Consider the following 27,979-nt stretch of genomic DNA (forward strand, 5'->3'; position numbering starts at 1 on the left):
TGCCCTATCTCGTACCCCTCCTTTTGCAGACCAGGCCTTCTCCTAGGATGCATGTTGTCTCAGTGGTATCCCTTGAGAGGCAAAATAAAGCAAATTATGGTGTACTGTTCTAGAGAGGTAACACTGTGCCAATATACTCTTTGTCTTCCTCAAAAGACAATCAGAAGGCAGTAAAAGATTCAACAGTACTGTTGACTTGATAGATTGGGAATCTTCACAAATTCCTGTCACACATCAGAACATCTGTTCATATAGTACCAAAGAAGCTCGATTTTTATACACACAATAAAAAAGGGACTTTATCCTTTCCCTAAAAATCATCCAGAAGGAATGGAGTAAGGAATTCAGAACAGAAACTGCAGTTAATATAGAATTCACAATTTTCAGGGCACTGGTAAGAAATTCCTATCTTACTAGATACCGTTCACAATATGCAGACTCGCACTGTACAAATACATGTCAAACAGTTGAATGCTAAACAGTTGTGTGTGAGCAGAACTTGAGGGAAGCACTATTGCTCCAGCTTTGCAATGGTAGTGATTATTACATTCTATGGAAATCTTGAGGCTCCGCAGAAGTCCTAAACTTATCCTATCCCCATTGTAAATTTCTCCACAAGTTCTTAATATATACACCAACCATCATTTACTGACGGATTTCCCACAGTCATATGAAATTTTCACTTTCAAATTGCTTGTACAGACTTTTGGATTTGATTTCTATTCCTGAAGACATACGGATACATCTAAAGTCCGTAAAAAATGGCAAGATCCCTTTTGATTTATTACGGTCCTGAAACAACTTCTTAGAGGAATAAAGCATGATACCCGAACCAAGCAAAGATGGGAATGAACAGAGCAATTGACTTGTGAAAGTCACCTTGAAGTTGGTAGCATTCAGAATTTCTCAGCACAACAAGGGCTCTTACTCCATTTTCTTGGGTTGTACTTACATCATATATTCACTTGGAAAGCAGAAGAGCTTCTGCCTTTGCATTGCATTTTGTTTTATTGTCAGCTGTTCTGATAGCATATATGGCAGTACACTATAAATTGAACCATTCAATCTATCTTAAAGAAGAAATAAACAAATAATACCTATGGAGTGATGTTATTTAACTTACATCGCTCCAGCGACACTCTTTACAGTACAAAGCCACAAGCACTGCAGCAGAGAAAGGGGTAAAGACTGCCGGGGGATCAGGAGCCCAGGTGTGGATGGGAACTTCCCAAGCCAGCTCTGCTGCTGAGGCTAACGTGTCACGTAACCACACATTTAACACCTGCACAGCTTATAAGCCTCCCAACTTCCTAATGCATATTACAAGCTTTTAAAAAAGTAACATATTCAGGAAATTTTTAGGCACGTAACTTAATAAGATGAAAAAAGTTACTAGGAAGGCATTTATCACTGTATTTATCAAAACTAACCACAAGGAAAGCAGAAAATTTATAGTAAAATGTCATTTTAAGAATATCAGAATATATGAAAAGACTTAGATGACTTCGCTAAAGGTTCATTGGAAAAGACAATTAATTTTTATTAGATCAGCTTACGTGAAAGATACTTAGCTCTCAGACCCAGAGTCACTTTGAAAGCTTTTTTTTTTATTCTAGTTGATCTCATAAATCATATCGCTTTACACTTCCTGAATCTCTTGTATTCTTAAATAGCATGGATAAGCACTGCAATACTATCTTATAGGTGATCATTGAAAAAATCTTTGTCACATAACTGAGCAACTCAGATGACTGATAGGATATCTTGCTCTTAATCTTACAGTTGTTATGCAAGAGTTGTTCTTTGCAGTTGCAAATAAACACACACACTTTATGTTCCCTTATGTTCTTTAGCAAAAAACCCATACTATGATTAACTGGATCGTGGCTTTCCATTAATGTTATGTGGTATAGTTTGGTTATTGCTGAGGAATACAGCATTATTTGCAAATATGGCAGCCGTATAGCGATGATACAGTCACGAACTTTCTTTATGGTAAACAAACTTTTTTGTATTAATGAGTTATCAGACAACATCATAGCATATAAGCTAATTGAAAACATATTTACCCATGATTCCTGATCCCTTAAACCTCACAGTTCCTACATTTCTAGTGGCATTGCATAGAATTATATTCTGCTAATGCATTTATTAGCTTGTCATTGATCATTACCCCAACATACAAAGTTTACCTTGAATACCATTATCACCTCTTCATGATCACTTCTGGTACTTGAGCCACTTATATTTTGAGGCACGTGGCTTCTGATTTTTACACCAACTGCTGTCTCACTGCACAATAACAATAGCATAAGGCTTTCAAGTAAACTGTTTCCACATGCATCTATATTACAAGATTATTCTGCTCTCGAGGATAACTTGAGATACCACATTACCATGACGTTGATTGGTATCTGGATTACTTCAGTTCCGCCAGCCACAGTCTCTGAACCCAAAATCTGTACGAATATTACTCACAAAACTGAATACATCACTGATTTATGATGTCTCTGGGTTCATTTTTACAACTACCCTAGATAGAGAAAAAAAAATATTTCTCCACTTATACTTGATGGCATATGCAAAGCTGCATACTCTTGATTGTTCCTTAGCCTTCTGCAATACTCTTATTCCATAAATTCTTGATCACATTACAGGTACTACAGAAAGAATGCTTTATGAAATGTGTGCTAGTCCTAAAACCTCATAAAATTGTGAAAGATATATTTAAAATTATACATCGTCCAAATGCTAATAAACAGAGTATTAAAGATGTAAACTCTAAGGACTCCATAGTATGCCATCACCTAGGGTACTTTTTTCTTGAATTATAATTACATAAAATAATAAAATATAAAATATATTTACATGGGATAAGACAGTTTTTTAAACAATTCTAAATATGTAATTAAGAACTATGTAAATGCATGGCTACAATTTAATCATTAAGATACAAAAAATCATACCTGTTTGCTTTCTTCCATATCAGATTCGCTGCTAAATTCTTCTGTATTTAAATTTTCAAAATCTGATTCTCCAACTGCAATTGGCACTGTCACAGTGAGGCCTGGGTTGTTTATGAATGACATGTAATCGTTTTCATCGATTACGTATTTTTCCACACTGCTGCCTGTGCCTACACCACTGGTGGTTCCATTCCCGTCTTTAAGATAATTCAGATCTTTGCTTATTTCAACAGCAGTATGATTGGAAATGCAGCTGTCTTTCTTGTTGTTTAGCTCTTCAAGTGCTTTGATTTCTTCTAAAGCTTTCTGCTTTCTAACGAAGGCTTTTTGGATGAACTCCCGTATCTTTTTTTTAACATAATCTATGCCTTTCTGAATCCTTGCCACAGCAATCTGGAGATTGTTCATTTCATTATCATCATCAGTAGCAGCAAGGTTGTCTGAACTAAATGAGCTCAACAGCAAGGCCAGAAACAGGTTCAATACCTAAAAGATGAGAGAATACAGCTGTACAGTAAATACATACATATAAGAAGTGAGTATTTTTACAGGATACTGTCAAATAGCACACAATGTTTTGAAAAACAACATTCACTGATTTTAGACAACCACTTAGCACCTTAAATTACAAAATATCTCCTTATTTGTTTTGATCAGTATTCACTCAGAAGATGAAAACAGACAAGCTAATACATAATTATTTTAAACTTTTTTGGTCTTTGTTTGAAGCAGCACGGTTGCTTAGACTATAAAATAAAAAAAAGTTACAAAAATTCTAGCTATACACATTCATCAGAGGTTTGAAAGGCCTCTGTCTAAATCACTTAAAATCACTGGAATTTAAGTAGAATTAAACATGGTTTGTAAAATTAGATGGGTTTCTATGATGCAGGTATTTTAGAAACTTGTATCAGTTAATGCTATAATAACCTACTTACACTTTCAAACTACTGTTTGGAAGATTATACCATGAGACTGCGATTTTTTGTTAATTCTGGGCTTGTCCCTTAAATTACATAAAGCTTGTCATAAAAGGATAAAAGGAGTATTTAAAAATTAATTTTACACTTTAATCCCTATTATTTATAATAATCCTATGTTGTTTGTAATTGGATTTTTTTTTCCTTTTTCACTTGGCAAAAAGTGAAAATTTTGTTTGCTCTTAATTTAAAAATGAAATGGATTTCTTTCATCAGCAGGCAACAATCTTCGCACCAGTGTTGCCTGAGGGCTGTGGTTTATTGCCTCAGAATTCAAACATCATTACTCTCGTTTTAATATAATCTCCTATAAACTGTGGCTATATCACTAAAGCTTACAAGCAATTAAATCATTTCATACTTTCGGTCTGATATACCACCAGGCATCAAAAGTTGTCATGATACGGCAAAATGGCATAAACAAACTTCCCCATAGTTAACTGTGTTAGGTCTCTCATTTGTACTCTCTATGAGATTTAATTCTGCAGACTTTCACAATTCCAGAAAAGAACCCCGAAGGTAAAAAGACACTTGGAAGAAAGAAGACAATATGAATCTGAAACAGTATTTCTATGTTGAAGCTAATACTAAAAAAAATAGTCGAGTAGGTTACTGATCATAAATAACTTTCTGGAGCTCTGCACTTTTCTGCTGATATAATGCCAAGATTGCAAGGTCATGTGAACAACTAGGACACGAACACTTTGAATTCTATTTTATAAAAATTTAAATCACATTAAAATATATCACTAAAGGAAGAGAATTTTGTCAAGTAACGAAATACGGTTTTTATGCATATCAATCATAATGAACTGCAAAGGTCAACAGTAAAAGAAACTTAAAGTAAAAGTGTAAAAAATTATGCATTCCAATTATAATCCTGATTTCTAAGAGTTTCTCACCAATGAAATATGTACATATTGAACCTTTGGTATTTTAACTTGTCATCTTAAATGAAAAATTCTCTATAAAGGTTTCTTCTATAGTTTTGAGTTAGAAACTTTCAATCGTATTTTTAGAATGTCCAATCACTCTGTATTTTGTTTTTGTTTTTTACACCTAAACACGCCAAAAAGTTCAGTACTTAAATTCAAGTGATTCTATATAAGAAAATCTACAATATACTTTATTTTCATTAAGTCAGAAGTATTAGTGTTGGAATTAGCTGTAATGGGTGTAAGAAAGTCTTAGATTTTTTTCCTCCAAAGAAGCTGCTGCCCAGGAGCTGGTGCAGCATAAGCTTTATTATTTCAAGAGCAGTTAGGAAGACATTTGGATTTAAACAGCACCTCTCAATTAGCTGCAGCACTCCCACGATAGGGTGTTTGATTTGACATTTTGATGTATTCCCTAATTCCTGGACCCATAGTGAGAGTACTTCAGTGTATGGAAATGAGTGAAAAGGGGGAGAAGGGAAGCATCATATATTTTTACCCAGAATCTAGCACATTCAGATTTATTGTTTAATTCTAAACAGAAGTATGACAAACATTCTCATTGCCTAGCTGTAAGTTATGTACATTTTGCATCAGAGTTAATGTTCAAAAATTTTTCATCATCACGTACCACTAGGTTTCCAATCACCATGACCAGCATGAAAACAATAAGGCACATGGTTTGGCCTGCAACCTCCATGCAGTCCCACATCGTTTCTATCCATTCTCCACACAGCACTCGAAATACAATCAAGAAAGAGTGGAAAAAGTCATGCATGTGCCAGCGTGGAAGCACACAATCACTGGAGATCTTGCAGACACATTCCTTGTAGCTTTTCCCAAACAGCTGCATCCCAACCACAGCGAAAATGAAGACAATGATGGCCAGCACCAGGGTCAGGTTCCCCAAAGCCCCCACTGAGTTGCCAATAATCTTAATCAGCATATTTAGAGTTGGCCAAGATTTTGCTAACTTAAAAACTCGAAGCTGAAAAACAAAAAGGCAGAGGAATCATTAGTTTTAGTTATGAAATAGAAGCTAGGTCCAAGTTGTTTATCAGAGCATATCAGTTTCTGTAGATTAATTTGTTCTTCAGTAGGAACACATTATTATTTTAATGGAAAGCAGGGAGCATGGAGTTTGGTGGGTGCCTAAACTGCAGTGTTCAGCATTTCATCTTAGTGATAACACATAGAAAAAAACCCATAATTTCTGTTTGCACCACGTTTGATTTTAATATTTTCGAACATCCACTTACAGATGATTACCAAACAATTCTTAAAGACATTTGAGAACTTTTTACTATTTTCATCATCTTTGCTACACCCTCTTTGCTGGCTTGGTTACACGTTTCCCTCAGCACCACATTAGGTCTTCCAGGCTTAGTTAGAGGACAATTTGTGAAGCAACAATTTGATGCTGATATTGTGATGTCATTCAAATCATAAACACTAACTTAAAAATAATATTCAGTAATCAAATTATGGCATGTGAAGTTGGGTACCATTGCAACTGGTGCTAATAAACTAAGTCATGACTTCCTCCTCTATATATCAGGAAGTAACCTAGGTTTTCAAGTAATGTGATAACTATTACTTTTAAATCACGAATTGTGCCTCCAGTAAACATACCTGTAAATTAGTTTGTGTACAATACTATTTGCTATAAAAAAGTCATTTCTAATATAAGCTCAGTAATATTTCAATTTAAGTGTTATCCTACAGTCAGAATGTTATGACTCTTTGTTATATGTAATGGAGTTACTAAATGTTTATATTTGGTGCCATTAAAATAAATGTTGTGAAGAGAGGATCTACTTTGGGGGTTTATGAGTAACACAAAGTAATGTTCACAATATAAAGAGTAAAATGTTACGATTCTTTATGCTGGTGGCAATATATATGTTTTTACAGATATTCAGCTTTGATGAATCTTAATGAAATCAGCACAATGAAGATTTACAAAATCTCAAAAGGTAGCAGTTAGTCTTATGCTGGCAAAGGATATCAGTAGGATAGCATATGAATAGGATAATTTGATACCAAAAGATATCAAAGGATATCAATTGACAAACACCTTAAACTTGTACTTATCAAATATGGCTTGCAAGTTAGACACATGTGAAAAACAGTGTGAGTCAATTTAAGTATATAATATATCTTTACAATACTGGTAATTATTACAGACATGGAGTGAAACAATTGCATGCAAATATTTCATTAGCAAGGTATTTACCAATCTGAATGACCGAAGAACAGATAATCCTTCAACATTTGCAAGACCAAGCTCCATTAAACTAAGGCTAACAATAATGCCATCAAAAATATTCCAGCCTTCTTGGAAATAATAATAAGGGTCCATGGCAATTATCTTTAGTACCATTTCTGCTGTGAATATCCCAGTGAATACCTAAAACAAAATGTAATTAATGAGTTGAGTTGTTACGAGAAATTTATATAGCTGAGTAAATTTTTCTCATCCGGTTTGAGTTCTCATACCTGTTACTTGTACCTGTTATTATAAAAACCAGCTGATTGCTATCTCCAAATGCCATCAAAGTATTTCTAAACACTGAAAACTGATAATTAATAACAAATTCCTAAATCACGACAGATATAGGGGGGCAAAGGTTTGATACGCCTATAAAAAGCTATTTACCAACCAGTCAGCAGCTCAGCTCCAGTTCAGATTTGACACCTGCTGGACTATCCATCCAGCAGACGATGTGATATGATCCAGTGTTTTCAGTCCTGTTTCTAGAGCATAGTCCCAGTAAAGCAAAAGAAGACTTGACAGCATTTTTTCACCCTTGCTCACAGTCTAAACAGAAGTGTTAGAAGAACACTCTCTCTCTAAGGTCTGTCTTTTAGGTCAGAGGGTGGAATAGACAGGGGAAGTTGGAGTTTCTTACACTGGGCTTTTTGTAAAGATATAGAGGTTTCACACACAGCTACTATTCCACCTGATAGCTATTTCCTTTTGGGAAAAATAACTTCATGGTGACAATGCTCTTTGAAATATTTGGAAGTGGCAAATGTGGAATTACCAATGCTTCTTAGTGTTTTAGAGTCCAGTAGTTAACCCAGCATTTTCTTGTTACGAGTAGTGATCAGTGGTTTGTGCAGCATAATAAAGATGTTTTGGAGCATAATGCAAAATGCCTAAAAATATATGAATATTCTGCACAACACTAAAAGGATATGCTAGATGATCCAAAAGTCTACTAAAGTACACCAAAGTACTCTGCCATTGCCTTGTGACAGTTCTTTACACAGCTTGTTCTCAGTCCTCCTTCAGCAAGTTTTATGGAAGCAAAGCTGACTTTTTACAATCCTATATAACTACACTCACGATTACCTTTCAATTTAAGAAGATTAGGAGGTGGATATAATGCTGGGGAAACATTCACGATTGCCAAAATGTAAATATTAACATTTTAAAATGTGTATACTTTGGAGAAACTAGAAATACAGCAAGAAACACTATCCTATTAATTTGATATATAAGAGACGTTACCATATAGTCAGAAGAATGTAAGAGATATTGCTATGTACGGTAAAGAGAAGGCAACAAAGAAGATTATTCTTGACAAAACTCATATTTGTCAAAATAATTGAAAAAAAAAAAAAAGAAGAATATTTCATTTTAAAATATTTCCTTCACAAAATAACCCATTCCATCCACAAACTTTTTCTTGAGCATAACTGCATCTGCAAATAGGCAAACCCCCCCATTTTAACAGAAGTAAACTCAAGTTTTCTTATAATTACTTAGGACTTTTGAATACTGGATGAATTTTAGTATTATGAAAATGAATCACTGTGTCGTAGAACTATTTCTTCCTTCTCATTAAAATGCTACAGAAAAGGCAGAGTCATATTTGTCATATTTAATTTATCATCAAACAGACCGTGATGTCACAAGCAAAGAGTAAATTAACATATTTTGAATGGAAATCACAAAATTAAGGTTAATAGATAAATACAGTGAGGAACAGAGAATTTAATTGAAACCAGCAGGAGTTGTATTCACTGCATATATATAGTCCTAATTGAGGATACTGGATTGTTATAAAGGTAGTTAAAAATATGACTTTTACTAGGCTAAAAAAAAAATTGTATGGGAAAAGGCAGAAGACCTTGTAAGTATAAATGATTGGAAAGAAATAATTTCAACAATATGACAGACCAACATTTTAAAATACAATATTCTGTAATCTGTGATGAATATAAGAATATGCTAGCAATTAAATCTTCGTCCAGGAGAAAGGAAACCTTAATGCACACAAGAACGCAAGTCATAGAAGGATGTATTACCAGTATAAGGAAGATGTTCAGATTTTAAAACATACTCTGACTGAGAAATATATTACTGCTCCATTTAAATAGTAGCAGACTTTTCAAAACTAATCTTTTTGAGTGATTAGTTCAGAACACTTGGTTGGTTTTGATTTTCAGGACTGCATGCTGTGTGAGTCAATCCAGACCTCTCCTGCGTAAACTATGGTAGTTATGTGACCTAGCGAAAAATTAAAAATGTATGAATCTTCTGAAACAAACATTTGCAAGGTTCAGTCCTCTGCTTCCTGAGGCTCAGGACAGAAACACACAAGAACACGTAAGTGTTATGCCACATTTAGGTATCTGTTTAGAAAAGGAATTATATGTAACCCTAAATGTCTGGATCAGGTTAAAATCAGGAAAGGCACTACTAATAAACTTACAGATAGAAGGTGCTTTTTGTTAGAGAATAAATCAAAATCTTCTAGTTTATTATGTATTTTTTAGTTACCTAAAGTGGCAAGGACTTACTGCTAACAAGAAATATGCCTTTCTTAGAAATGTACTTTCACTGTAGTGTAACTGCAAAAAATTCAAAGAGAAATTACGACATCTGAATATTTCATCAATTTCTTACAGAAGAAATTTTTTTTCTGTGATGGAATACCAGTACCATGGTAAAAATTAGATAAGCTACTTTAACATTTTATAGAAAAAAAACAGAATCCAGTGAAGAATGCACTTCCACACATATTCAGTTTTTTAATTATAGTAGTTAAAAAACAGGTTGATGAAAGTTAAAGGCTCCAGCAAAAATCACTTTATCTATGAAAATCATATATACGGTTTCTAAACTGATTATAAAAACCAACCTGGAATAAATTTATAATCAATGTAATGCATTTCTTCTTTTAGAAAAGGGTATTTTTACACCACGTACTGCATGACAAACCACTTACCAGGTTCCCCACAGAAAGGACACTGCTAAACTGTTCTGTCATTGGGTAATGTTCCATGGCCATAAATAAGGTGTTTAAAACAATGCAAATAGTTATAGCAAGATCAACAAATGGATCCATCACAACTAAATTGACGACGTGTTTTACTTTTAACCATGGGCTCCAGCAATCCCAGATCAAGAAAGTATTTGCAAATCTGTACCAGCATGGTGGGCATTTCTGTCTGGATTCTTCAAGCTCTGAAAAAAAATAGGAAACAAGTAACAAATAATGAATATTCCCTTTATACCCTTTGGAAGTTCTTGTTTAAAATATGTAAAAAGATTAAAGCATTCAAATAAACAGCTCACACTAACACGGGATTTCCCTCACCTATATTTAGCCATCTTAAAGTTAACCATCTAATTTATTTAAGCTCCTCTACAACCAGTGGACAGTCAAGTTATCTCTGAAGAGTGAATCATCTCAGACATCTATCTAAACAGAGAAATGTGTTTGTCTCTTTCCCATGACAGTAGGGAGAGTCTAGACAGTCTAGTCTAGTCTAGTTGACTTGCTTACAGCAGATGCCTTAATTTTGGATATTAAAAGTTAACATGACTCCATTGTCAGTGAGCTGATGTATACGATTTGTATAAGCTTCATAAAACATAAAATTTTTTTGTTAAGTATGTAACATGCATACATGTTTTGATTTCAGGTACTAAAAGTATTTCGTTTGCCACTACGCTGAACCAGTACAATATCGTAACAGATCAATGACTCAGTGAGCATACTTATCATTACTTATTTAAGTCAATATTTTTAATATACAGAACGTCTGTTTTCTCATTTTAAAAATTATCATTTAACTTTTTTGAAAATTTCTTGTACAGTTGCAGTGTCTATTAATTGCAAAACAGGACAACAATGTTAATATTAGCAGAACAACTCTGCTCTCAATTAGAATCTTTACCAACTATTTTTTCTTCCATTTCACCGTCAATATTGTCAAAGTTACAGAAGAATAGTAACTTCCACTGAGTTAATAATAGCAAGGATGAATGCCTAATGTGATGGGAAGTTTGAGGACAGGCCAGAAAGAAGATTGATATTTACTTAAGTGAGATATACTTTGACTACAAAATATGTAAGAAACAGACACAATAGTTTCAATAACATGTCTGTATAGTAGCATCAACCCAAATCTGAAATCTGCCTGTTTTCAGACATACAGGGAGGTGCTAGTTTTCCTCAGAGCACAGAGACGTCTCCATCACCATGACACTTACGGGTGATATTGCTAAAATACAAACATGTCATTTTACAGCATTTGCTAATAAGGATTTAGGGCTAAACTCTCCACTTCGAGGACCAGTGGATTGCTTTTTGCCGCTAATATTGTCATATATGGGTGGAATTACGGGAAGTTAAAGGGCAGTTGCCACAGCTCTCAAACTCATTGAAACTAACAAGCTCTCCCGCTACATCGGACTGTCACCTCCACGCAGAGAAAGGTATCATAAGTAGCGAGAGTCTTCTATAATCTTTATAAACCATAACAAAGACAGTGCTTCCAAAGGAATATATGCATTGGGTGGAATAATCAAATTTATGAACATGTAGTGCAGAACGCTGAAAGGTAGGATGGGAATGGCCTTGGATAAAATTGGCCACTCACACTGGCCGCTGAGTTGGCACAGAAGACTCTACTGCTTGCACTTAGCAACTTCTGAAATAATGGACACCAGATGTGGGTAAGGAGGTGCCTTATCAGGACAATACAATTTACATTGACATATTTCTGGCCAGAAAAACAGAAGGACAAACTATTTAGCTGGAGGAAGAGAGCAGCACCCTCTAAGGAGATATCTTCTCTACCTGGGAGGAGAACTAAGAATTACACACCAAAAATCAAGAGGTACCAACAGTTTACTCTTGCACTAAAGTAGGAAGATGTACTCAGAAGGATACATGTTTGCGAGAATGGTTTGTGAATACTTCTAGAAGACAATGAACAATATGAACTTTGTATTTCTGAACTACAACTAGTTTGGGATCTATTTGTTTACCTGAGAGCAAAGGGCTTCAGAACACACTTCACAAAGTATATTTCAATTCTTAAAGTAATCTTAAGAGCACTGTAAATGTTCTTGATATTTGTCTTTCTTGATATATTGTCCTTTTAGAATATGTGTTGCAGGACATCTGCAGGGTTTGTCTGACTATAACAGCTATCACACTGTGCCAGTATCCAGCAGATAGATCTTTTAAGCTTATGAAAATATTTTAATGGCATATGTATGAAGTGTGAGCATACTCAGTTTCCGTTAAATAAGCAAAACTGTTACAACAATGTATGTTTTTTTCATATAGCAAATACATTATTTTTTAATCTTTGATATCTTAGAAAGTTTAAGAAATGCTTAAGGAAGGCAGTTCACGTGCATTGACATGGGTTGATTACAGTTGGTTGTTTTCTTTAAAACTATCATTTTCATTCCCATTTCCAGTTGTCTATCCCTGTATTTTAAGTCTAAGGGAAATGATTGTTCTAGCACATCACTGCCTTTATCATAGCAATTCCTGTGTATCTTAATTGATTTTTCCTGTTAATGTCTTATAGGAAGAAAATCCCTGTATTCTCTGTTTGAGGCTCAGGCAGTCCCCTAGCTATGACTATTTTGTCTCTGTTAGTCCACTCAACAGAGTAATATTTTGGAAGGTGCCATGAAAAATAAATGACTAACCATTTAGAATGCGTACGTGATCGTAGAAATGCTCAAAAGCCTTTTGTATCTGATGTTCAGAGATTTCACATGGCCAGTTTTACATTTACAAAGGAGATTATGTAAATAATTGCTCTGTACATGTAGTTAGCAGAAATTCACTGAACTGCCTGTCAGATAAAATGCATCAAATAATACCTTCCATTGTGTTTGTAAGTATGCTGGCTATACTCATTGCTCTCTGTCTTGCAGCAGAATCTTCCAGCATTTCCATGGAAATTTGATAAGAACTCAGTCTTCTTTTTCTTATTTCTGTTTCTGTAGTGGTGCCCTGTAAATGAAATACTGCGGAATTAAACCATCCTTTTCAACAGCCAACTAACAATATTTACTGTATAAATATTGTAGTGATAATCAAAATGAGCTTTGTGCAGCATACTAGACTTTTCTTACACACTGAAGGTTTCTGTGTAATTTCCTGTAGGAATTTCTTTATTCTTTATTGAGGAACTCCGTGGGAATTTTGTACAGTGCTAGGAATAATCAACTGGGGGACACAATACCAAAGCAATGTGGGACCAAAGCTGGTTCTCATTTAAATCACTGAGTGAACAAAATTTTTGCTGGGTATCTTTTTGCTAGTGATTATTATTATTCTTCCAAGGAAAAATGATCAAAGTTGAAACCTGTCACATTAATTTCCAGTAGCTAGTCATGTCAATTAAAGTGCGAGTACAGAAAGAAGTGAACTATTATTTAAGAAAGTAACTTTGATACGAGAAACATGAGTATAATTCTAGGAATTAATTATCTCTCTAACATTATGTACTGCATTCCTAACCTGATAAGCATGGTTGGAAAATTTTATAGGACAAAAAAATTTCACATCTTTTTTAATATTTCTTATATCTAATTCTCACCCACTGCAATGCTCATACAGGATTTGTGATATATGCTTGCAATGAATGTTTTGTATGGCTTCTAAAGTCTTTTCAAAGCAATAATACGTGGCTCTGATTTAAATGTGCCTAACAGGTCACTACTCAGTAGCATGTAGGTGTCCTTACAGTTGCTTTGCTTTTCTTCTGGAGTGTGACCTAGGGATCTAAACACAGGATTGGGATTAAAATCTTCCTAAATCTTAGTTCCTTCTTACCACTGATTCTGTGATTCATGGAAACCACTCACTCTTTTTCTCATTATTCTGTCCCCATCCAGAAAAAGAATAAAAAGGCCTGCAGAACTCATAAAGGATTTCAAGGTTATCTTAGTGTGAAGATGAAGAAACATTTTTGAGAGTTCACTAGTCCTGTTTCTTTAAAGAAGACAATTGAGTTAAACGACTAAATCTTTTTTCAAGTGAATGTATTTCTGAAGTAGAACTATATACGCATAACCTTTGAGGTAATCTGATTCAATTTCGGGTATGAAGGTCTATATCAAGATAGGAGAGAAACAAAAATAAAAAGAAATGTGTAAGAGTAATGAAATCTCAATACTTATTTATAATGAAAATACTTTTCAGGTTAAATACAGTGCCATTATAGCCACCAAGATACCATACTGAATTCCTATTAAAATGCTATGTATGGAAAAGCTTGCTTTTTTTTAAAGTTTGAAAGAACATCTTAGCTTACAGAAGTCTGAAACTGAGACTGAAATGTAATGTAGTTGCAAAGGTACATAGGAACTGTACATCTGTTTCTCATGAAAGTTATGAGAAAAATTTCTTCCAAGATAAATTCAGTAAGGGGTACTTCTATTAACTATCATGGGAACAGTAACTGCATTCTCCTCAATTTTGCAGATGTTTTCCTATACATATTTCCAAGTTATATCCTTAGTTATACATCACATGTCTACCTTTGTTGATGAGGTGAAACAATATACAAATTGTCAAATTCAATTTATGGGTTTTTTTTCTTTCTATGTGCAGATCTCTTACTGAAGGATTATCCTGAAAGGGTAATATAATACTTGACTGAGACTCAGACATAGGAGGTTGAGCACTTTTATTCCCTTATGTTCTGTTATTTAGAAACTATTGCAAGTTATTTGTCACAGCTCTAAGAAATGATAAGGCATGCAGAGGTAAGCAGTAAGAAAAAATTCTGTGCCAGAGCCAAACTGTAATAATTACTGGTTCACTTATAATTACCTCTGGTATAAGCTGACCAGTAGGTGAAGTTAGAGTTGAAGGTCCTCCAACCAAGGAGACAACTCCATTGCAATCCACAGTGCTGTGCATCTTCCCATTTACTGGAAGGGCTGGTACCATTCTAGATGACACACTCGCTTGACTAATATTACTGTTGCGCCGTTCTCCGTGTCGATTTGGAACAAAGAGGGAATCTCTTCTGCTCTCATTGTCTTCAAGAGTGCTGTGCTCATCATCAGCAAAGTCATTTTCTGATCCTATATCCTTTGCGCGACCTCTGAAACTGAAAATGCTTGTTTTGCTGTTGCGCCTTGGTGAGAACAGGGAACCACGAATACTTAGCAAAGACTGTAAAAGATTTAAAAAAACCCAAACAATAACAGCATTAGAACTGAAGTTTTAAGTTCTTGGCTTTTCAAAGAACAGTTACAGTGCTGGAGGAAGGATAGTCACTATTTCCTTCAAAAGTATCAGTATGTCCAGCAGGGGAATGTGCTCATTAGGGGACCTGAAGTAGAGGGGAAAAATTCTTGTTAAGGAAATGTAGCGAACTGAGGAAATGTGCAAAAGACATGAGTAAGGTTGGACAGTTTTGAGCAGAGAGGGCAGGATGAATTGGTATGGACCCATGACTGTGCTGAAGACAGTTTTCCACATCACTATCAAGGTTTTGCAGGTACTTCTCTTTTATTCCTTCTTCTATTAGAGGACAGAGCTAAAAATCTTTTACTTTTCTTCTCTCATTCCCTGGATTCCTAGGGATAACAACTCATTGTTATCTATTCTGTTTGCTAGAGGCAGAAGTGGTCTTAAGTTTGGTATTAAATTCAGTACTCTAAAACTAGAAGACAGAGGCAACAGCTTGGGGAAGCCCTGGTGGTACAGCGTGAACATGACTAGTAGCACTCGGGCATGGCACTCTGGGGGCTACAGCAGGCTGCACACCTACCAGAAGGTACCACTTGGCCATCAGGCAGCTCAAAGCAAGCATTCACCAGGGACACAGTTACCTAAACATATCCTCTTACAAATGAGAAAAATAAATCAGTGGTTGTTGGTAATTCATCTTTTAATTACAGGAGAAGCTGGTTAATGGAATGTTCTTCTCCCTTGCTACATATTTTATTAACAGCATTCATGAATAAATAAAATGAGTGCTAATTGTGGAAAAAAGAAACCTTACATTACGCTTTCTTCCGTTCTGCATTTGGACAAATCTTCACATCTTGGTACATCAAAAACTTGGTTTGAGATGATTCTCAATTTTTCACTAGTTTTGCAGGTAGAAAGTACTATATGTAATAGCAGTGGGTTTTATTCCAGGATAATTAAAGGGAAAGTGACACTTTGAGCTTATATTAGTTTATTATTAGTTTTATATTTTTATATATATATATAGTGCTTATATATAGCATTATATAACGAGCTTATATTAATACTGTGAAAACCAAACCGAATATATACATATATCAATACATACGTATGTCTATATATACATACTCAGATTTATGGATACATACATACACACACATAATGTGTGTGCTCAGCTGGTTATAAAGACTCGCAGGTGTTTACCATTATGAGATGTATTTTTTCTGCTCTTGCAGCTATACCAAATTTTAATAATTTGGGATGAAATTTTCTATGCTGGCTGTCAGCTTCAAGCTGAGTTACTTGAAGAGTATCAGCCAAATGGGTTTGCTAACCTGTTTATATAAACTTGGCTGGAGAAAAAGTGCTGTTTTGTTTATGCTTGAAGATAATTTTATCTAAAATAGTCTAGCTGCTATAGAGCATGACACCGAATTCTGACAGTGGTAAACTAATTACTGCCCCCTTTGTACATTTCTTTGTAAATGTATTTGGCCAACCTACAGTCCTTCAAAAAATCACACATTCACTAGGTTTCTTCTGACTACCATTGCTACCCTTGTTTTTTTAGAGAATGTTTCCATGGCTGCTGTTTCGTTTGTTGTCCAGTCTTTCCAATATGTGTTATCGTGCTCTGCGCATGGCTAAATGGATCAGACCCCTCAGGGATTTAGTAGGAGTAATGCCTGCTCTGGAAGTCCCTGCTGGATTGAGACAAAAAATATAAGCCAAAATGATGGCAATTCTAACACATGTAAAGGCAGAAATATATGTGCCTACGTGCTCCTGGAAAGTAAGGTATGAAAGGAAAGTTTGGCTTTTCTTGCAGGCTGCATCATTCATTTGCACATGGAATATTGTAGCAAAGGACAAAATCTCTACAGGACCCAAATGGGCAGATTATCTCCCCGTACCATTCTACCGCATTGTTTCATGCTCTGCCACCCTGTTTCACCAGGGAGCTAACTGCAAGGCTAAGAAGGGAAATCAGCTCTTCCTTTACTGATTTTGTGCCCGTAATCCTTCCACTCTTATGGCAGCTCAGTTTTATTTCAGTTATATGCAGACAATGTATGCCCCAAAGCATTTTTACAACTGCAAAAACAATTACCCAGACAGTCTTTCATTAATAAATTATCCTCATTTAGATTATTTACTTGATAAAGGTCTCTTTGTATTTTAAAATGTTAAATTAATTTTAAAAAAATTATTTCAGATGATCACCTATTTCCTCCCTGCTGTGTAATTCATGATGTCTCAAGATGAGCTGTTTCCTGTCTATTGCACCATTTCCTTCTTTTCTTTCCAATCTAAGACACGTACAATATTTGTTTTCACTTGATTTTAATGGATTATAATTATTTATTCTGCAACATGAATTCACATTTCATTTTAATGCTATCAAAAGTCATTTGAAGTGCCTTGCTTTCCCAAGCTACTTAAGTTTCTGTGGAAGTTTCACAGTTCTTCCTTACAATTGCCAGGATGAAAGCTTTCTGCGAGTTTCAGAGTATGAACAAATACATGCAACAATGCTTTACTGCATGTTAATAAAGCTACAGAAAGTTTACTGTCTATGGAATCTCTTTGTCTCAATTTCTCCTCCCCTTAGTATACCTGCTTCTATATTAAGTAATTTTTCTGTGCACCAAAAATGTATTTAATATAAACGTAATATATTGTTAATCAATCTCTTCACCAGAACTATGTAAAAGAGCATCTGGGAATTTAGACTAGACAACGGAGAGGCCTATTATCAAGTTGTTAAAGAACTGGATTAGCAGTCAGAAATTCCTTTCTGATCAGACTTTGTCAGTGACTCTTTAGCACGCTCAAGTCACTCAACCATCCTCATCTATGAGGTAGGGACTCATATATATATCTGAGACAGAACTGTGCAGTCTAAGATTAGATCTTTGGCTGCAGCTCCTTTGCACCAGCCTGACTCAAAGCCCACTCCAATTAATGAAAGATTTTTTTGGAGCAGCTTTGTCCCAAAACTAATAGTACATTTTATTAGACTGGAAATATACTTTTACACTATTACTCAAAGGAGTTGAGTTACATTTAGTATTTTTCCCTTACATTTTTTTAAATTTATTATCCAGAGAACAACCTGGTCATTCTTCTTAATTATAATAAACATTATTTCACTTCCTTAGAAATGCAAATGTATCTTTTTCAGACCAGGCATCACCCCTTATACTTGACTAATTACAGAGGCTTTGTCTCAAATTAAGCTTTCCTCCCCTCAGTGCATATATTTCAGTGTGAAGTGTTTCTGCCACTGAATCTCATATTTTTTATCAGTCTCTAAACTAACACGCTTGATATGACCATTAAATAAGATAAACATTGGCAGTTAAACCTGGGTAGTACTGGTAGCTAAATGTCATCTGTTAGCTGAGACCAGACATGATAATTTTGAAGAGGTGCATTTTGAGTGATTTTTCTACAAATACCATAACTGTGTGTAGACTTGAAATAAGCAAAGGTATCCTTAAGTGATGGAAGTGATCCTTTGATTTAAGGGGGTAGAGCTTTGAAGTTTGGATTAAATGGTTTCCAGAGGTCCTTCCTAAACTATTTTTTCTACGATTGCAATGATTCTCCATCTTGTATAATGAATTTTTAATGAAAAAGAACAGTATGATTAAATTCTTATAAATACGAGCCCAAATGATCCCTATACATTTTGTCTTTGTTGTGGAGTACTACAGCCACTTTTCTCATTACCTACCATTTAAAGAAGCTAAGGAAAGCAACAGAAACTAATGGCAGTGTGTAACCTCCTATTCAGGGTATTTTGACGATGGGGTCTGCTAAAAAACCACATATTTGCATAGTTTTGAAATGGATGCAGAACAGAGAATCTAGTACTCATATCTATATGAATACTAATCAAAGAATCTTTGATTCTTTCTCCAATCTACCAGATACATCTTCAGAAATACATTTTCAGAAATGTTTTAATTAAGTTTACTGTTGTCCTTGGTATGTTCTTTTTATCCCTTTGCTAATAGAATGGGTCAAATCATATCAAACTAACACTGTCGCTCATCTTTTACATAACTTCCAATATGTAAAGCTGCTACAGGAGCTTTAATGTCAGTCAAGAGCAAATGAGAGTAGATGAACATGCTTTAATAAAAAAAGAGTGCTGTACCTGGTGAGGAGATGTAAACCTTTTTTCATATGTCAGTTGACTTCCTTCTGTGGAGAAGCGGAAACTTTTCCTTCTGATACTATCTTCTGACTCTGACTTGGGGAACTTATCAATATCTCCTCTGTTCTCTGCTTCAGACATTTCTTTCTGTCTTCTTTTCTTCCTTCTGTTTCTTCTTTCTTTAGCACTCTTTGAGCTCAACTTTGATGCTTCTGAAGAACTTTCCAAGAGTTCTCCTAATCCCCCTATACCACTGAAATCTCTTGATGCAACTGATGCTGCTGCTACTGCTGCTGTCGCCTGTCAGGTTACAAAGCAAAGTACTCTTAACAGGCCAAAAATGAACAATTTTATAGGCTTTTATCAACTGTTTTTATTATCACTGTGGTAATACTGCTGGTTTTACTCAAGGGTTAGAGTATGCAAATATACATAAATGAATTGAACTTAAGATAAACTATTGAGTTGTATAGCTCCTCATTGTTTAGTAGCATGAGCTACTTGAAGTGTCAACTTCAGCAGAACAATAGCATCACTATTCCTTAAAGACTGGCTGCACAAGACACTGGTCTAAAATTATGGTAGTCAGAAAAGTATAACCATAGGGCTTTTTCATGTATTTCAGACCTGCTTCCCCATTTTCTCTTGAGAAAAGCCCCACATCATGCTCTGATTTGGCTGATTCCTTCAGAGTCCTTACAGAGAAAATGAATCCCTAATATCCACCATAAGAGTTAATGTATCATAATCCAACTAGCAGCCTGCAAGTAGTTGAATCCAGTCTTCCCTCACTGTCTTCACAGCAAGGACACTCTCCTCACTTTCCTTCTACCTTCACCGGCAACAGGTACACCATCTAGACAAGTCTTCATGCTCTCCTTCCCTCCTTCTTCATGTTTCCCCTCCCACATTTCCCTCTGTAACAGCACTCTAGGTCTTTGTTATAGATACACAGAGGTACATTTATTGCCTGTTGCTGCTGCAGCCAGAGAGAAGAAAAAGTTTAGGTTTCCTCTCTGATGGAAAGGGATGAGATTACTTATTGGAGTGAAGAGCCATCCCAAAACTCAGGACCAGTAGCTTCGACTACAGTTGTCAGCCTAGCTGATTTAGTTCATTAAGAAAACCAGTTCAGGTAGCCATCAAATAAAGGAATAATTGAGAGTGTGTCCAGTACTCTTTGTAGAAAGAACTGTCTGGGAGATTGCTATGGGATTGCTATGAGATTCTGCAGTGGAAGATATGTTTGGGAAGTTGATGGGCTGCTGTAAGCTTACAAAAAAGGGTGGTGTGAGTAATGGCAAGAGGCTAGGGTTATGTAATACAGATGACTGGTAATTATCCGGCAAAACATATTATATTCAATGCCCAGTATTTCAGGAATGATGAGACATCTCTCTACAGCAGGAAAGGATAGTTTGAAAGCTCATAGTATGAATATATATATTGTCCTGTTGAAAATGACTATATGCCAGATGAAAAGCAACAGAAAATCAGTCCAGAAATTAGAGAGACTTCTGACTCACGGAGCTAAATTCCTGCATATATTTTACTTTCAGGTAAGAAAACCTCACACCAAGGCTGTTCAGAAAGTACAATTTCCACCATTACCTGAGCTTCTTCTTGTTGTTTTTTCAGTTGTTCCAGCATCTGCTGAAATTCTGCCTCTTTCTGCTCTGCTTCTTCCATGGTTGCTTGATTCTGCTCTTCGTAGGCCATGGCAACCACAGCCAAGATCAAGTTGATCAGGTAGAAAGAGCCCAGAAAAATCACCAGGACAAAAAATATCATGTATGTTTTCCCAGCAGCACGTAGCGTCTAGGGAATAGAAAGTGTATCTATATATTATTCCACCACTTATCTTTGATACTGCAATAGCATTATGCTTTCAGCTCATGTACAAATAAGCCTATTTATATAATTTTGTATGTCACCTACAGTTTACTTTTTATGTCACAAAAATTTCTTACCAGCTGATACAGGTTCTCCCAGAAGTCCTGAGTCATTAGCCGAAAGAGTGACAAAAAAGCCCAACTGAAGGTGTCAAAACTTGTGTAACCATAGTTGGGGTTTCTACCAGCTTTCACACATATATATCCCTCGGGACACTGCCTATGTGAAACCCAAACAGGAGGTTACTTAGTCATAACTTTTATTTCCTTCTAGAAGATATTTGTTATCTTTTGGAAGAATATGCATTATTTTTCCACAGGAAATCCATGAATTACAATTTAATTCGTTCAGAAAAAAAAGTCATAAGAAACGAACTAATAACACAGTAAATTAAAGATACCCTTTTCATCCGCTCACTGGTTGAAATGACCTAAATATTTAAATTCTCCTCAGCCACATTTTGCAAATAGAATCTTTATTCCAAATGAATAATTTCCTGGCAGAAATAATTGCTAAAATGTTGTTAAGGTTACAGACAGATTAAACAGTATTATTAGCTAAATCCAATTGTACTGTTAGGGATCTCCCACATAATGCTGAGATATTTTTATTTTAATAAGCTTCTTCACTGTTGCCAGTAAGGTATCGAAGTTCAGCTAACAATTCTGGGCTCATAACTGGGCACATGTGTATGGCAGAATTTGCCAGTAATGAAGAAGAGTTAGGCTTGAAAAAAGAGATTCAGTCCTGAACTATGAAGTCACCACTGTGCTTTCTTAATATTTTACGTATCCTCTTTCTCAGTTCTAACCTTTGCTTTCATCTTACTTTTTTCAATCAGTACATCTCCAAAACAGACTTTACAAGAGTTCAGTTTTTATCATTAACACCAACATAATTTTCCAATCAAGCAGGAAGAAAGGCTGTTAATGAGTATTTTGTTTAGCCAGAGAGTAAAATATTTTGACTTGAGTAAGAAATCATTATTTAGCAGCAAAACTCTTTAAATTCTGTAACACTGCTAAATATGGAGTTGTGAATACTATGGACAGGTTCCATGTTATTGCTTTTTCTACAGAACACAACAGAGGATTTTTGAAAGGGTCTTACCCTGCATCAGAGCTATTACCACAAAGTAGGGCATCTCTTTGTCCTTCCAAAATGTAAAAATGAGCTGTGTAGAAAGCATTAGAAATATATGTGAATAAATCAAATGAACCTGAAAGTACTACAAAGTAAAATAAAAATAAATTGCAATAAAATCAGAGTGGCTAGCTGCTGATCACTTTGTAATTTGTTTAGGAACCCTTCTGCTTGTTTTACTTGTTTATTGTATGTATTTGATATCTGTCAGTCAGTGACTGTAAGCAGTTCCACATAAGGCAGGAATATAAACTGTTCAATATTCTTTGTTTGATCACAAATTGTTACATACTATAGCCAAGAATATATTGAAAATAGTTATATCAATCATTCTTACTTTCATCCTCAATGTAATCCTTCCAGTTAAATGTGCTCACTGTCATGTTAACAAATGTACCATTTTCATCCATTGTGCTATTAAAGTAGGATATAACATTTATTTCAAAAGTCGAATTGTCTGGAGGCCACTGCAGGCATTTATTCCTCAAGTTGCCCATGAACAGCTGCAGCCCTATTAGTGCAAATACACTCAGACAAAACACGGTCAGGATCATAACATCCGAGAGCTTCTTCACGGACTGAATTAGGGCTCCCACAATAGTCTTTAGGCCTGCAAAGAGAAAAGATCCATAGATTTATCAAAGAGTATCTTTGCCCTTCCCATACAATTAAGACGTCATGCAGACACTTAAATTATTTTTTATTTCTCAAAAAGTAAAGCTTCATGAGCAGCCTTAGACATTGTGAAGATGAATGAAAGAAAAAGATTCTTTTGTATGAATATGCAATGAACATATAGTCCAGTAAACTGAATATATAATGTTATTCTCAAGCAGGAAATTTTATCAATCATGCTTTCCTGATATAGATTTGATTTTATTTCTTAGTTTTTCTCTGCATTTAATATTCTGCCAATAATTCAGTTTCCAGTTAATACTAAGTATGACTTCACAACAATATGAAGATAGAATGAGATAGAATGGCAAGTCATTTTGAGGAAAAAAAATTAATATTAAATATGACTTCGCAACAGCATGAAGATAGTATGAGTTATAATTGCAAGTAATTTTGAGGAAAAAAAATCATTTGCATTTGATAAATTTTCCTGTGCAATGTTTATCTCCTTTTTGGTAGCTTTTTTATTTTTACGTGGTTGTTTTTAAGACTAATGTCAATTTTAAGTGGTAAAATAAAGGAAAAAATTCAAAATCAAGAAAGCCATAGCACTGAAGCTTATTTAATGTAAAAGAGACAACTTGTTATAATAAAATGCAGAAAAACAAAGCAAAATAACCCATAGGCCTCATATTTTATGTTTCATGCAAGAATCTGTTAAACTCAAAGGCTGATTTTGCCAAATAGAAGAAGCTAATGCTGGAAAGGCAAAGAATCATAATCCAGGGTTATGATCCGTGCCTTTTGTTGGTTTTTTTTTTGGCAACACGAGCAGCGAACAGCAAGACTTATGCTCAAAAGAAGTGAATTTGACTTCAATGGAATGAAAGTCAGCCTCGGTGTTTAACCTAGCTCTCACCTGGAATGACTGATATTGTTTTCAAAGCTCGGAGAACTCTGAATGTTCTCAACGCTGAGACATTGCCCAGGTCCACAAACTCTGTCACATATCTGTAATAGGGGAGTTCACACACAAACACAATGACAGCACACAAATAACAGTTGGAGATACGAGGGGCCTAACACCTTACACCAACTACTTCTTACCTGGAATTACAGAAATAGTTTTCAAAGCTCTCAATACTCTGAAAGTTCGAAGAGCTGAAACATTGCCTAGGTTTACAAATTCTGTTACATACCTGTAGAATTAAATCACAGTTATTCAAAATTGAGGCAGAGCTTATACTAATTATGTGGGTCTTCAAAACCTCTGTGGCAATATTAGCAATCAAACTTCAAAATTTACCTGTCTCTCCAGTACAACTCGATTTTATAATTCTTTATTTTCATCAATTTTGCTTAAATGTCATTGACGTGAAACTCACTGATTTGTATTTGAACAGCTAATTAAACTAGTTAGCTTATAATAGGACAGTGACATGAAGTCAAAGGGATGGCTTCCATTCTGGTGCGCAGAAAACGGTAGGACATGAAATTAGTGTGCCTCAGCAGTAATTACACTAGTGGATGACACTCTCTGCTGGCTCCTGCCATGTTTTAATTTGATTTAAGTACTAAAATGTGTGATACGTTGTCTAAACTTCACAGGTTGCAGAAACTAAATAATTTTAAATCAATATATTTATTATAATATAATTTGCCACTAATTTCATGCCCTAAAAGTTAAAAAAGTTCTTGAACAACTTACGCCATTAAAATGACACTGAAGTCAAGCCAGTTCCATGGGTCACGCAGAAAAGTAAAACCTTCTAAACAGAATCCCCTTGCAAGAATTTTGATAAGTGATTCAAAGGTATAAATTCCAGTGAAAGTGTACCTGAAAAGCATCAAAGCAGGAATTATGGATTTTTGCAAATTTACGTAAAAGACAGTGACATTCTTTATCAAAGATGACTTACAAAAAAAGAAAAGAAAAACTATTCAGAAGTGAAAGGAGGAAATAATTAATTTAACTTGCCCCCAACACTTAAGAATGTAGTTGTGTTCAGTAGATGAAATTTGAACCCAACATATATATACTCTTCATTTTATAAAAGGTTGATTTAATTTCAGTTTTTGTGCTTGCAAATGATTTCAGATTCTAGTATTTATTGATACATTTCAGACTTTGATATTTATATGTACATTCTCTGGCACTCACAGGGCAGCCTCTGCTTGCATTCACAAATCAGGTAGATGTCTAAGTGTTCCAAAAAATGAAGACTTTTTTTTTAATGTCAAAATCAGACAGTTTTGTGAAAATCAGTTCTGGATAATAACTATACTCATGCCTATAATACAGGTTTATTTCATAAATAATCGTTAAATATAAGAAAGCATGCCCAGACTATTATTCTTGAAGGTGTGGAGATGATTACCAATTTACCGAGTGTGGGAACAACCATTCATTTAAAAACATGCAAGAGTCAGTTATAACCAGTGTAATGCAGGGACTTCCTGAGACCCACATGGGTCTGTGTGAACCCCCACAATAAAGGAAATCTACCTACAGACCCTACTGCTCTCCTTTCCGACTCTCAGCAACCCTAAAAAGCCATAGTCACTGTTGAGCAGACTGGGAACATGTGACTACTAGTGCCATTTCTAAATATAGCATTCAGGGAGATTCTTTAATGCAGTGAAATAAATAAATAGAAATCAATAATGGCCATTGGAGAACAGGAGGGAATGAAAGAAACCACAACTAGTTAGTACCAGGTTTTTCATGAGTAGTAGTATTTCAAAGAAAAACATAATATTTCAAAGGAAAACATGTATCTGTATTTTGTTAGAGAACAAACACGCATGTATAACCGTGAACAAGAAAGGAAACAGAGGTTCTTTGTGGTTTCCTTACTTCTATCAGCTCTTTGTTACTCCTTCACAGGTAAGACTCTTTCCTCATTGGTTTGAGTTTCTTGCGGTTTGGGTGTTGTGTGTGCTTGCTGTGGCTGGCACTTGTGAGTTCACATCAGTGAGCTACACTGAATGTCCCACTGTGCTAACATCACGGACACTCAAGCAATATAAGGCTGGCCTCACCAATGACACGCAACAATTTTACATGCACATTTGAAGTTCCGGAGCTCCTTTTCCAATTTATGGCTCAGAACACCCAAGGACAAGAGCTCATGTTAGTACTTCACAGTAGAAGTTCAGATATTCCTCAGACATAATTTTAAGGAACAAGGCATTAGTCTTAAACCATTTAAATTACTTAGGAGGAAACCAGAAAGATATTGATGATCTCATGGAATCTGATTCTTCATGACTCTGGAATAGCCCAGAGTCATGCAGCTTTCCATAAATGCTTCTTGTTTGGAGTCACACAAAACCAAAGACATCAATATAAAGAAGTAAAAATGTTTAACTTACTCTACATTCTTTGTCCAGTCTGGAGGGTTACTCATGGTCATAAATACACAGTTGGTCAAAATAGTGCACATGATAAGCATGCTGAATAATGTAGATTATAGTCAAGGCATGTAAGTCAAAAAATTATGACAGTTTTATAACACTGAAATCATTAAAAATATTAAGTTTATAAAAATATGTACAAATAATGTGACATTCTAAATAAAATCTGAAAATAAAGCTTTGAACATGATTTTATCTATTTTAAATAGTAGGCCATCTGGCATGTTATGGTGCACTTACTGTAAAACAACGCATTACTTTTATAATTATGGCAGGTTTAGGATTTAAGTGAAACTTAAACACATCCTTAAGTATGTAAAAATATTAAATGAGTACCCAAACATAAATACTCATTGAAGCCACGGGGATCACGCTAAAAGATCTTTACGCAAGAGGCAACTTGGTTGTGGTTGTTTACTCCCAAGTAATTCTTTGGGCATGACAGAAATATATTTGAAAATATTCTCCTTTATCCTGACCTGGATCTTTTATAGGACACCCACCTCAATGCTGAAAACACAATGCTGAAAAAGTACGCCTGAAAAAGCAGCTCTTTCCTCATGCTCTTTTGTCCTTGCTAAGTGAGTCTAGCTCATGAATAGTACCACTGGTCTTGGAAAAAGTGTGACCTTAGATATGTTCAAGTGCAATGGTTTGTTACTAATTTGGCCTTAGCTGCAGGGCTTAGTATGGGATCAGGTCTCCTTTTGCATATAAAGCCTGATATTTAAACTCTGACAGCTTTAGGTGGTTCAGTAGAGAATTCTCTCGGTAGGAATGAAGATCATACTGCAATTCACATGTGATATTGCTGCTTTTTAAGTGTGACCAGCATATGTTTAGTTAGCATCGTACACCCACATAGACATAATCTGTATATCTGTATGAAAAGTATTATTTCGGTAATTAAATAGTTTTAAATGGCAACGCTTGAATCAACATTAAGAAAAAAGGATATGAATGTACCAAAATCTTGATAGCAATTTTTCTGATGGGATTAAAAGGAGTTAAAATGTACAAGGCAGATGTGGCACTGAATCGGAAAATTGCCTTTCCCTTATTCAATACTATGAAAGTCTGCAAAAAAGAAATACAAAATTAAAATCCAGTGTTGACTACATAAATACCTTTACCTCATTCTAAAGGATTCCATTCTGTGACTGGGAGGTTCAAGCTCCATTCTACTGTCTACCTGTGGTAGGAAAATAACTGATACAGTGGAGTAAGTCTTCCGCAGCCAACTCTCCAATTTGCTAAATTTCCCAGCTTGTGGTCTGAATTCTGGTATTATTAAAATTGCTGGGAATTATCATCACCAATTCCAGTTTATCAATAATGGCAAAATGTGGCATTTCATGGCTAAAATATTTTCAATTTTATTTCTAAC

At 35.1% G+C, this 27,979-nt stretch overlaps 1 protein-coding gene across 1 annotated transcript in view; it reads right to left on the reverse strand.

Annotated features, from left to right (window-relative positions):
* LOC134518170 (sodium channel protein type 2 subunit alpha-like) overlaps positions 1-27,979 on the reverse strand; it is a 79,581-nt gene that overhangs the window by 31,480 nt on the left and 20,122 nt on the right. The window contains exons 6-20 of the mRNA XM_063340535.1: positions 27,549-27,669; positions 26,551-26,638; positions 24,884-25,012; positions 24,095-24,186; positions 22,898-23,170; positions 22,528-22,591; positions 21,495-21,636; positions 21,136-21,342; positions 19,525-19,824; positions 14,988-15,335; positions 13,028-13,160; positions 10,122-10,360; positions 7,118-7,291; positions 5,513-5,869; positions 2,967-3,452 (exon numbers count right to left, since the gene is read on the reverse strand). Of these exons, the coding sequence (XP_063196605.1) occupies positions 2,967-3,452; positions 5,513-5,869; positions 7,118-7,291; positions 10,122-10,360; positions 13,028-13,160; positions 14,988-15,335; positions 19,525-19,824; positions 21,136-21,342; positions 21,495-21,636; positions 22,528-22,591; positions 22,898-23,170; positions 24,095-24,186; positions 24,884-25,012; positions 26,551-26,638; positions 27,549-27,669 (3,153 nt within the window). The remainder of the gene's footprint in view (positions 1-2,966; positions 3,453-5,512; positions 5,870-7,117; positions 7,292-10,121; positions 10,361-13,027; positions 13,161-14,987; positions 15,336-19,524; positions 19,825-21,135; positions 21,343-21,494; positions 21,637-22,527; positions 22,592-22,897; positions 23,171-24,094; positions 24,187-24,883; positions 25,013-26,550; positions 26,639-27,548; positions 27,670-27,979) is intronic.

This window comes from Chroicocephalus ridibundus, chromosome 7 (genome assembly GCF_963924245.1).
Source record: "Chroicocephalus ridibundus chromosome 7, bChrRid1.1, whole genome shotgun sequence".
NCBI classification, from domain to species: Eukaryota; Metazoa; Chordata; class Aves; order Charadriiformes; family Laridae; genus Chroicocephalus; species Chroicocephalus ridibundus.